The 12,500-nt window shown below is 44.4% G+C and overlaps 1 protein-coding gene across 1 annotated transcript in view; it reads right to left on the reverse strand.

Moving 5' to 3' along the window:
• Positions 1-12,500, reverse strand: part of LOC138947361 (homeobox protein HOX3-like) — a 35,523-nt gene that overhangs the window by 2,902 nt on the left and 20,121 nt on the right. Inside the window, exons 2-3 of the mRNA XM_070318815.1 lie at positions 2,203-2,360; positions 1-1,568 (exon numbers count right to left, since the gene is read on the reverse strand). The exon at positions 1-1,568 is cut by the window's left edge and continues 2,902 nt beyond it. Of these exons, the coding sequence (XP_070174916.1) occupies positions 699-1,568; positions 2,203-2,360 (1,028 nt within the window). The 3' untranslated portion in view covers positions 1-698. The remainder of the gene's footprint in view (positions 1,569-2,202; positions 2,361-12,500) is intronic.

Below are 12,500 nucleotides of genomic sequence, written 5' to 3' on the forward strand. Positions count from 1 at the left end.
CTGTTTACGTCAAAAGACAAATACACACTGAGTAAACCTTTGCTTTGTAGTTTGCAGTTTTAGCTGTAGAGAGATCAAGATACACACGTTCCATCTGTACGTTTCTCACAAATCTCTCGCTTCGCACTGAAACGATTCGTAGATAAGACGAAGAAAAAGAAGTGGGAAATAGCTCAGTGATCTACATTCACGAATGCTCTCTGGCTCTTCCGGCGTAAGAATGCACGCGATAGAGTATCAATTAATTAATACAGACAATATATTAAAATAAAAACTTCCATTCTTCCCCCAAAACAAAACAAGTTAGCCAGTTCAACATTTTAAAAAAAATGAAGTCCACACAGACACACTGAGGAAAGTGTCTCTACCCGTTGTTGAACCACAGCATATTATTAGATAATCTGTGACAACAGGTCCATGCACGTGGGACTCTCAACCGTCAGTACCGTGATTGTGTTGTTTGTAGTTGTTCTGCCCGTGGTGTAAATGCTAAGACCAAAGATAGAGCTGTAACTGTTCAGTCCACTGATAGTATCATTTTCACTGCGTTTCACGAACTCTAAAAGTGCATTCTGATATTTTTGAACCCCAGAGAAAAAGTACCGTCGTTCACAGAGCAATCAGCTTTGTAATTCAACGTCACACTTCAATAAGTCAATATGTCTAACATCCGCAAACAAAATGCAATGCAGCCAGTCCTACAAATGCGTCAACTTGGGGATATATTCATACCCTTGAGAGTAGCCTCCCGTTGACATAGAGCAGTTCATTGGCCCGTTCATGGCCGGATGTGACGTCATGACATGTGACTGCACATGAGCCGTGTGGTGATCGAGGGGGTTGATGTCCGAGTACATACTTCCAGTGACCAGCATGTTGCTCTGCGAGGTGCATGGTGGGTAACCAGGGTGTCCCCGGTGGCTCGGAGGGGGATGAGGGAGAGGGGCACCGTACCCGCCATGTCCGTTCTGAGCAAAGGGAGACAAACCGTGTCCCCCTCCTCCACCACCACCCCCTCCACCTCCTCCGCCCCCGCCAGACATGGGCGAGAGGTCATTGTGATGTCCTTGAGGCGATTCCATGTTGTTGTTGTTATTGTTGTTGACCATCCCTCCACTTCCGTTTCCTTTCAAACCGTTTCCGCTTCCAGGGCTGTCTCTATGGTGACCGGGGCTCATATCCGGTCCAAGGCCTAAACCCATCGAACCTAGGGGGTTCCGCTGCATCCCCAGACCTCCTCCCCCTCCCCCTCCCCCCGCTTGCTCCAACTGCTCCGCTAAAGAGTGCTGCAGATGCGTTTGCTGTAGATGGTGAGGCGGGGGTGGGGGCTGGTGGAGGAAAGAGTCCGGGACCCCCATTCCCTCTCCCTTCCCCAGGGCACAGTCCATGGGACCCCCTGGACTGCGATCACTGCCCAAAGGACAGGAGGAGGAGTTCTCCGTGTCGCTGCCAGAGTAGCTGCTACCTTCTGACTTGGGTCTGGGGGGTCCTCCGATTCCGCCTCCCCCTCCTTGCTTGTCGGCCGTGTTCTTGGCGCGTTGTTCTTTCTTGAACTTCATTCGTCGATTCTGGAGAGAAAAAAAAAGAGAAACAATGTTATTGTTTGTGGTTTTAGGATGTTAGGGTTGAATTGTCACAATCGTGTTGGCACGCTAATTCAAACAGGCGTTAACATTATAAAAAAAAAAAAAAAAAAACACTCAAAAACAAACAAACAAACAAACAATTGCTAATGGAAAAAGCGTGTCATCTTTTGGAACTTGTTTATGTTAAGGGGATTTATGAATTTATTAACAAAATAATATAGTGCAAAAATAGATGAGATGGACAGTACTGTGGCTATCGAGAGGCAGCTGGAGCAAACACAGAGAGAGAGTTAGAGAGCATGAGAGAACAAAAGAGAGAGAGAGAGAGAGAGAGAGTGTGTGAGAGAGAGAGAGAGAGAGAGAGAGAGAGAGAGAGAGAGAGAGAGAGAGAGAGAGAGAGAGAGAGAGAGAGAGAGAGAGAGAGAGAGAGACAGAGGGTAGTTCAAGGTCAAAGCGGTATCATTTTATTGATACGCTCTGCTTTTCGACTTTACAATGTTCGATTGTTGATTTGGTTTTGAATTATGCGATTAGTGTACAAAGTTGTTTCGTGGATTTGTCACAGAAAAAACCAAAAAAAAAAAACGTCATGAAATAACATTATAAAAACACTCACTTGGAACCATATTTTGATCTGTCTCTCACTAAGGTTGAGCATGGCAGCCATCTCGATGCGACGCGGACGACAGAGGTAGCGGTTGAAGTGAAACTCTTTCTCCAACTCCACAAGTTGTGCTGACGTATACGCCGTCCTCGCTCGCTTGGCTGGCTCCGCTGAAAGCAGAAAAGGTAAGAGTTGTTTAATAAGTATCGGAGTCCACTCCCACTTACGAAGAGCGGAGATCTATACATTTCGACATGTATACACTCAAGACACGTCCAAGCTCTTCCCATGGTATGGGCTCCTCGTTTGCAAGCAAAACACCCATTCAAATAACAAACAAAAAAACAAACGAACAAAGTAAAACAAAAAACACGCAAATACACCCGACCCTCAACCATCCACAAGTCACTCGTCAGGAAGCAGCTAGAACGGCAGAGATGAAATACATGGTATGTGGATAAAGTAGATTATTGCATCACATTATACGATCAATTAAGCTCATTCACTGAACTGTACCTCTCTCTCTCTCTCTCTCTCTCTCTCTCTCTCTCTCTCTCTCTCTCTCTCTCTCTCTCTCTCTCTCTCTCTCTCTCTCTCTCTCTCTCTCTCTCCAGCCCTGCTTTAAACTCACCTAAACCCCCACCCCCACCACAAAAACCAACAACACCATCACCCACATGCACCCGATACACTACACAAGACTAAATCTTCTTCTCAAGCAAACTCGGTATGACACTGCAAGTTGCATTTTACGGCTTTCCGCCAGCTTCAGTGCATTCATCTCCGTGTTTTATGCGCGGGTCTCTGCGGCGATTCGCCATAAATGTATTCCTAATTTGTCTAAGAGCACTTCCATGCAGCTTTTATGACCTCGGCGTGATCTCTCCATAACCCACACAAGTAATTATTGTGCGGGCTATATAGATTGTGAAGGCTCTGGGCGCGAGAACCCAGTTGAGGGGTGAATATTTGTTCGCACATATACCACTCCGGCGTCGGGGAGTGTGTGCATGTTTGTGTGTGAAAATGTTTGATGCTGCTTCAGTGTCAAAAAAAAGTGGTGTCGAATTTAAGATGAGGTATGTGTAGTATTGATTACATTTAGTCAAGTTATGACTAAATGTTTTAACATAGAGGGGGGAATCGAGACGAGGGTCGTGGTGTATGTGTGTGTGTGTGTATGTGTGTGTGTGTGCGCGTACGTGCGTGTAGAGCGATTCAGACCAAACTACTGGACCGATCTTTATGAAATTTGACATGAGAGTTCCTGGGTATGATATCCCCAGACGTTTTTTTAATTTTTTTGATAAATGTCTTTGATGACGTCATATCCGGCTTTTCGTGAAAATTGAGACGGCACTGTCACGCCCTAATTTTTTAACTAAATTGGTTGCAATTTTGGTCAAGTAATGTTCGACGAAGCCAGGACTTCAGTATTGCATTTCAGCTTGGTGGCTTAAAATTTAATTAATGACTTTGGTCATTAAAAATCTGAAAATTGTAAAAAAAAAAATCTTTTATAAAACTATCCAAATTTACGTTCATCTTATTCTCCATTATTTGCTGATTCCAAAAACATATAAATATGTTATATTTGGATTAAAAACAAGCTCTGGAAATAAAATATATAAAAATTATTATCAAAATTAAATTTTCGAAATCAATTTAAAAACACTTTCATCTTATTCCTTGTCGGTTCCTGATTCCAAAAACATATAGATATGATATGTTTGGATTAAAAACACGCTCATAAAGTTAAAACGAAGAGAGGTACAGAAAAGCGTGCTATCATTCTCAGCGCAACTACTACCCCGCTCTTCTTGTCAATTTCACTGCCTTTGCCGTGAGCAGTGGACTGACGATGCTACGAGTATACGCCTACGGTCTTGCTGCGTTGCATTGCGTTCAGTTTCATTCTGTGAGTTCGACAGCTACTTGTATGTCGGGGTCGAGTGAACTATAGAGCATTTGCAAGAAAGATGCAGTATAACGTATGGCTTGTTACAATGACCTAAAGTAAGACATTGTCTATACCGTGAATGTTATTTCCGCGAACATGTTTTCTCGTCTTTAGAACATAGCATCAAGCATTGTACAGTTCCTTCATTAATCATGGCATATTTAATATGTAAGAAAACAATTTCATATCACGTTTAATTCGAAGGTTGATTTTTTTCTTAACGGTATTTTGATAATTTACCTATTCCAACCGTGCGCATATTAGCATGGCCAAATAAGGATTCAAACGGATATCAGTATGAACAAGTGTGACCAAAGATGCTTGAATATGACTTGAGAAACACCCCGCTCCCATATAACATTCACTTAATTATAACCTGTCTCACTCCGTCTGATGATGAGAGCGGTATACACACACCAAGCGCATACTTACGCCTACTTCACAGATCCAATGTATAATAGTTGTGTACTACATATTTCTATACTAGCGGAAAAAAGTTAGGGACGGGCCACTGATTTCCCCGCTGACTTTCATTTGTTTAAAACACCCTGTTCTTTCGTCAGCAAAATCAAATGGCTGTCGCATGCTACACACCAATGGGTAGGTTATGCTGTGTTAGCAGGAAAACTGCACGGGACTCCCGGGCGCAGAGCTGCAGCACGTGACTAAAATAGCAAAATCGCCAAAAAGTAGGCTGTTGTTTGGCGTGCGCACGGGTAGAATAAGGCAGGTAACATGGCAAAATTGTTGTGCACATGCAAGGACAATCCTTCGAGTGTGAATTGTGATCACGAACTCGGCTTTATAAGCCGCCGATTTTCTGCGAGCTGCCATCTCCTCACCATGCCTGCCAGACGGAAGCTGACAACATTCAACCGAGGAAGAGCAATTGCTTGGCTCCACGACGGCGTATCCAAGTGCGAAGTAGCCAGGCAACTTGGGGTATCGCATTCAGTCATTTTAAGGCTGAATCAACGGTTCCAGACGACAAACAATGTCGAGGAGAGGCCCAGGTCGGGTCGCCCCTAAAAGACTACTCCTAGGGAAGATCGTTTCATCCAACGGCAGGCGCTGCAGCACCGGGCCACCACCTGCAAGGTCATCAGAGGGCAGTTACGGGAGGCCACAACATCAACGTTAGTGAGAGGACCATCGGCAACCGCCTGCATGACGCCCGGCTGCGGAGTCGTCGTCCTGCTGTGCGTCCCCTGCTGACACAGGCTCATCGCCGGGCTCGTCTGGCCTGGAGTCGCCGCCACTTGAGATGGACGCGCCGGGACTGGGCTCAGGTCCTATTCAGTGACGAGTCCAGGTTCAACCTGTACCATTCTGACGGCCGGCGCAAGGTCTGGAGGCGTGAGGGCGAGCGTTATGAAGACGACACAGTGCAATAGAGGGTGGCCTTCGGCGGGGGCTCTGTCATGGTTTGGGGGGGCTTCAGCTTTCATCAACGCACCCCCCTGTACCATGAGGTCGGGAATCTCACTGGTCAACGCTACAGGGACGAAATTCTCGCCCCTATTGTCTTGCCGACCCTGCAGCAGATTGGCCCAAACGCCGTGTTTCAGGATGACAATGCTACTCCTCACAGGGCCAGGCTTGTCAACGACTACATCCAGCAAACCGGGGTCGTCAGGATGGATTTCCCTGCCTGTTCGCCAGACATGAACCCCATAGAGCATGTATGGGACGAACTGGACAGGCAGGTGAGGGCCAACCACCAGCCTCCCAGAAACCTGCAGCAGCTGCTGCAGATGCTCCAACAGGAGTGGCAGGCCATTCCACAGGCCTTTTTCACGAAGCTTATGAACTCTATGCGGTCAAGGTGTGGTGAACTTGAGCGCAAACGTGGCGGACACACCCATTATTGACCTCATGAAAGACTTGTTATGTTTATTTGTGACCCCTCTGCTGTTTGTGGACATGAATAACCGAATCGGCTCGATGAAATAAACCCAAATTTTGCAGTTGCGTTGCACATTGACTGAAGTAAACGTGTTCCAAATTTCCGTACGATATGTTCATTCGTTCTTTTGCTGTGATTGCGTGTGTGAACCGTCCTTAACTTTTTTCCGCTAGTATATATCAAACACATAGCATCATGACTAATGTACACCCCGCTCTTATGATGCGTCATTCCCGCTCCCTCACGATGAGAGGAGTATACTAACACATTGTTTATATACACTCCATATAACCGCTCTTACTTGTATCCTTCTCGCAGTTTTATTTTAAAGTTTGTTTCCGTTCTTATGATATACCTTTGCTTGAATATATAGCATCTGTATTGAGCACATTTCATTTTGACCAAAAGGGAGTCAGTACAATATAACTTGATACACCCCGCTCCCACGATACATCATTTCCCGCTCGTTCACGACGAGAGGGGGATATATAGTGTGTATACACCCCGCCACTGACACAGCCCAGCTCATCACGGCGTTTGCACCACACACACAGGGAAAGGTTATCCACACCCTCCGATGATTTGGCCCAACTGACAAATAATCTCTCCTGACAGCTTGCAGATACAGCCCCTAAGTGCATGGCGACTGGCTTTCGTGCACCATCCCGTGTCCATGGGCAAAGCCAAACCCTCAGCTTTGAGAAGGTTTAGTTGTACAGGTCGCTTTCACTCGAGAAGCACAGACACACGTAGATACAAATACAGACACACAGAAATATTAGTGACAGCACAACACATCAAACTATTGACAAAAATGATGCACACAAAAAGAAAGAAACAAACAGCCATCAGATTAAACATGATGAAGATCTATAGAAGACAAATACTAGCCCGTGGAACATTTCTGTTCTCGCCGTTCTGAGTAGGCGTTCGTCGTAAGGCTTAGTATCGTTGCTGTCGACATTGGTTTCTTCTATCTTCTTCCCATTCGCTACCTTTCCACGGGAAGCGATTATTTGTTTTTAAAATGCTTCCTTTCTTCTTTTTATTCATTTGGGTGTTTTTTTATTCAGGGAAGGAGGGGGGGGGGAGTTACGGGTCAAGGTGATCCGTATCATTTTATTGATACACTCTGCCTCTCTTCTTAACAATTTTCGATTAGTTTTTCTTGCTTTTGAATTATGCGATTAGTTCTTGTCATTTCATATCATTTTGATTCATTTTTTCGTGTGTTCTTCACAGAAAACCTTTCAGGTGCACATGGTTTGTAACGGAGTATTCCAACTCACTTTTTGTGGTCAACAGGAAGTCAAGCACTTGTCTGCTCTAAATGCTTGGAGTATAACAGTTTCAGTCAAAAATGCAGTTTCTTATCATAAATCGTTTCTGGTGGTGATACAGTTACATGTTCCATTATACCATCAAGCTTATTAAACATTTTGTCATCTAATAATTGTGGACTTAAACTATTCCCTACTCAACGAAACAAAACATTAAGCCAACATACACAAGATTAAGCGAACATGTAAGCAAAGCACAAACATATCCACACGAACTAAACCAAACAAGCAAGCAGACAAACAAACCTGAAAGTAGCAACAAACTGTTTCTTTTTTTTCTTCTAATGGCAGTATTTCACCGGCAAAGTATTACATTTTCTCTTTCACGATATGCCACTTTAAAACGACGCTACTCTCAGAACGCAGACATACAGCAACAAAAAAAAGGAAAAAAAAGAAAGCTAATCGCATTTAGCAATTTCGCGCTTCCATCTAGGCTTCCTTATTCCGTCTTGCCAGCAACTACCGCGATCTATTATCTTTATCTGATACCGCGTCTCAAAACAACCTTCACTGTTGTTTCCCCCAGAAGACCTGGAATCGCAGCCGCTTGTCAGTTGGTGTTTTTGGTGTTTTCTTTTGAGGCCGAAATGCTACTTCGGCGCGCAGGAGGAGGTCGAGTGAGATGGTGACAATTTAATGGAAACAACCTGCCGCTTTTCTCTGCATGCGAGCAATTTTGAAAATCCTGGTTTGTCTACAGCGGTACATACAGTGCTTGTGCCTCACTGTCTATTATGTGTGTGTGTGTGTGTGTGGGGGGGGGTTGTGTGAGTGTGTGTGTGTGTGTGTGTGTGTGTGTGTGTGTGTGTCTGCATCTCTCTCTCTCTCTCTCTCAGTCTCTCTCTCTCTCTCTCTCTCAGTTTCTCTCTCTCTCTCAGTCTCTCTCTCTCTCAGTCTCTCTCTCTCTCTCTCTCTCTCTCTCTCTCTCTCTCTCTCTCTCTCTCTCTCTCTCTCTCTCTCTCCCAAGGGCGGGGACGTAGCTCAGTTGGTAGCGCGCTGGCTTTGTAGCCAGTTGGTCGCTATCATCGTGGGTTCGATCCCCACGTTCGGCGAGAGATTTATGTCTCGGAGTCAACTTTGTGCAGACTCTCTTCGGTGTCCGAACACCCCCGTGTGCACACATGCGCACGAAAAAGATCCCACGTTCACAGCGAAAGTCTCAGGGCTTGGAAAACACGAAGACACGCATGTATCATCTCTCGTCTCTGATTATCATGATCGTATTTCGATACTTTGACGAGACAAACCCAATGCTGGTGTGTCGAAGAAGACAGCCACTGCGGGCTTGTTCGAATCAAAGTATCACACCATATCTTCAGCGTATTACCAATACCTGTCCCAATATAGACCAGTTGGTCTAAGAGGACGTTAAACCCTAATAGTCAGTCAGTCTCTCTCAACTGATACTGCTCGAGTAAATGGGTAGATGAAAATAATCTGGAAACAGTTATTCCGGACTATAGTGTGATGTCTGCTTATCGTCTTTGACATTGGCGTGGATGTAACTCAGTCGGTAGCGCGCTGGATTTGTATCCAGTTAGCCGCTGTCAGCGTGAGTTCGTCCCCACGTTCGGCGAGAGATTTATTTCTCAGAGTCAACTTTGTGTGCAGACTCTCCTCGGTGTCCGAACACCCCCGTGTGTACACGCAAGCACAAGACCAAGTGCGCACGAAAAAGATCCTGTAATCCATGTCAGAGTTCGGTGGGTTATAGAAACACGAAAATACCCAGCATGCTTCCTCCGAAAACGGCGTATGGCTGCCTAAATGGCGGGGTAAAAAAACGGTCATACACGTAAAATTCCACTCGTGCAAAAAACACGAGTGTACGCGGGAGTTTCAGCCCATGAACGCAGAAGAAGAAGAAGTCTTAAACATTCTTCCCATCGTCATCGATTCCTTCAAATGGCGTACACGTGGAGGTGTTGGAGAGAGGGAGGGGGGTAGGCAAGACTGAGTGAGAAAAAAGGATAGGAGGGTGCTTTTCGTTAGCGTGAGATAGGTGATAGCTGAAATCTGAAAATCGCAGGCTGTGACGAGTACTTGATACGGGTTGTTGCCAACGCGTACCGTTTAGTAAAAGAGACAAGGGGGGGGGGGGGGGGGGGGACTAAACAGGAAACACGAATGACTTCAAACGAAGTACACTCATGCCAGTAGCAACAGAGGTGCATGTTGCTCAGTTACCGTTCGTTCTGTCCAAAATAACGTAATACATAACACAACAACAAACAAACAAAAACAAGATGTGTGTGTATTTTATGTAAGAAATTGTTCAAACTGACGAGAGAGAGAGAGAGAGAGAGAGAGAGAGAGAGAGAGAGAGAGAGAGAGAGAGAGAGAGAGAGAGAGAGAGAGACAGAGACAGAGACAGAGAGACAGAGACAGAGAGACAGAGACAGAGACAGAGAGAGACAGACAGAGAGACAGACAGACAGACAGACAGACAAACAGAAAGACTCCCAGACAGACAGACAGACAGACAGACAGACAGACAGGCAGACATACAGACATACAGACAGACAGACAGACAGACAGACAGACGAACACACAGACAGACAGAGAGGAGTGCAAGAGGTGGTTTGTAAGTGGGTGGGTGGGTGGGTGGGTGGGGGCAAGTTTTCAAAACGCTAGCAAAACTAAGAACATTCTTTAACAACTGATCACACACACACACAATTCACTGACCAGGCGGACTTAACAGTACTGTTACTCTCAAACACTCTCTCAAGTACATTATCTAGCACACTTTTACCACACACATCAAATCTCCCCCACACATACATATAATATACACACACCTACGTATACACACAACCTTTACACCTATAAAACTCTTTGTCAGTCTCGGTGGAGCCAAACGATGACATGTTCGTCTTGGCTAGCCCGACCTTACCAGGTGTCTCGTTTAAATATTCATAAACCTCTGCTTAAACTGAGCACATTTTGCAACATCACGTAAACTTCAGTCTTGTCGTCCTGCGTTGCGTGTGTGTGTGTGTGTGTGTGTGTGTGTGTGCGTGTGTGTGTGCGTGTGTGTGTGTGTGTGTGTGTGTGTGTGTGTGTGCGTGCGTGCGTGCGTGCGTGCGTGCGTGCGTTCGTGTGCAAAAATCGTCCAAAGAGGGCGGACACTTTCTTCCATGAAGTCGACATGAGTAGTTTGCGTCATCATAGAATAACAATTAGCAAGGCCTGCATTGTGTATCTCCCTCAAAAACTCTATGCACAAAAGCTAAGACAACTATATATATATATATATAGAAAGACTCATTATTGTCGGTGAAGGGGTTTCCAAGGGGCAGAAAGGTCTAGTTGGTTCGTTAGTCTACCCTCATAAACTAGGCGACAGAAAGACAAATGAGCAATAAAAGAGAGCCGATGAATTAAACAGGAAGAACAATTAACTATCTATAAAACCAGTGCAGTATGGTCGACACTCTGCAAATCAAACTAGTTCACCAACTTAAAGGCATACTAACGCACTCCCGTGTTTACAAAGTGTAGTTTGCCCACAATCGATGTCAAACGCACCATAAGACCATATAATGACGATATGTCACCATGCGCGGTCCATAATACATGCATTACAGCTTGTTCTAGCCTCTGAAAAAGTGAGGATGTCAACAAAGCCGCGGTGTTAGCTCCCTTGCATCAACGGTTACATGTGTTGCCAAATCTATAAATAGGACCATCTAGATCAAAATAAAAATTCAAATATCTCAACATTTAAGGGCTCCTAGACCACAATATTTTGCAGGGAACTTATTTAGTCTGTCTCCAGCTCTGGGTAAAGCAATTAGCGTGTATATTCATCAGCTTTCTATGCCTTTAACATCACGCACAGGCACATGCATGTACCATCCTGCATTTGTTTGTACCCCGCATAACGACAAAGAACACAATCATGTGAAACCAGGGGTATTACATTCATATGCGTACATTATTCACGCTGCATCAACATACGTTTTCTTACAGCAGCTGTTTAAAGAACATCACATTCCTGATGCATGATTCCAAACCGTGCACAATGACATTGTTTAGCGAAATGTAAGTGCGAGGTGTTCACAAAGGCGTACACTTTTACAGCCACAGTTTGGATTATACATAGGCCTATATAAATCGACAAGACAATAATTATCGTCGAGAAATGTTCAATGTGCACAGCCCGACCGATTTTCACAAGTTTTGCGAGCGTCTTCAGTTGAATCGGAATCAAGTTGAACATTTTCCGACTTGCAACCAAGTTATCTGACAAATGGCTTTTTGTGTTTGTCGTTTTCGAAATGGAACGTTTCTAGAGGTAGTTAAAATGAGTCACTTTTCAACCAAATATGTAAGGTAAGTCAGTTGTCCTGTGACTCCTGAGGGATTTATGAGCATGCCACAAAATACAATCCGATATTTTTCAAATCAAATGGTGCGATTCTGACATACTTTTTTTGCACGACGTTTGAAAATAAAACACGATAAAAAAAATTTAAAAAAAACATTGAACTGTTCACCATTTAAACCTGATCACTTATGTATTTATACGTTTGAAAAAAATTCCATTGCAATTAGCCGTAGCATACATTGACTATAGCTGACGACTGTATATGTAACTGAATGAATTACTGATTGCAATTAGGTTCTTGTGGTTTGCCCGTAACGAGATCCACACGATAAGATCATGATCATCTAAAACCCCGACAATCATTATTATCACCCTTTTTAATGGACCTCCAACTGTTAACCCACTGTGCTAATGAAAACGTGTCATTCTCAAAATAATTGCTAACGAATAGCCACCCCGCTTGCATATATTACTGTGTACAGAGCCCCAGTTATACTTTTAGCAAAAAGGGTAATTATTTCATAACTAGCAGTTAAGCCCGGCTTCGCCCGGGAGTAAGCGGAGCCCTGTAGCAATTTAAGACGCTCGCTATCCCATTATCATTAGCTTTACCTCCTTTGTTTGGATACAAAAAAAGAGTTATCTCCCTTACCTTCTAGAAATTTCCGGAATTGTCCAATTAATTTTTCTTTCTTCATTTCTTCCCCTCATAGGAGCAATAGCGAGTCTCTAATATCACTGGCATGATGTGCTTGCTACAGGTGAACA

Source organism: Littorina saxatilis, linkage group LG14 (genome assembly GCF_037325665.1).
Source record: "Littorina saxatilis isolate snail1 linkage group LG14, US_GU_Lsax_2.0, whole genome shotgun sequence".
NCBI lineage: Eukaryota > Metazoa > Mollusca > Gastropoda > Littorinimorpha > Littorinidae > Littorina > Littorina saxatilis.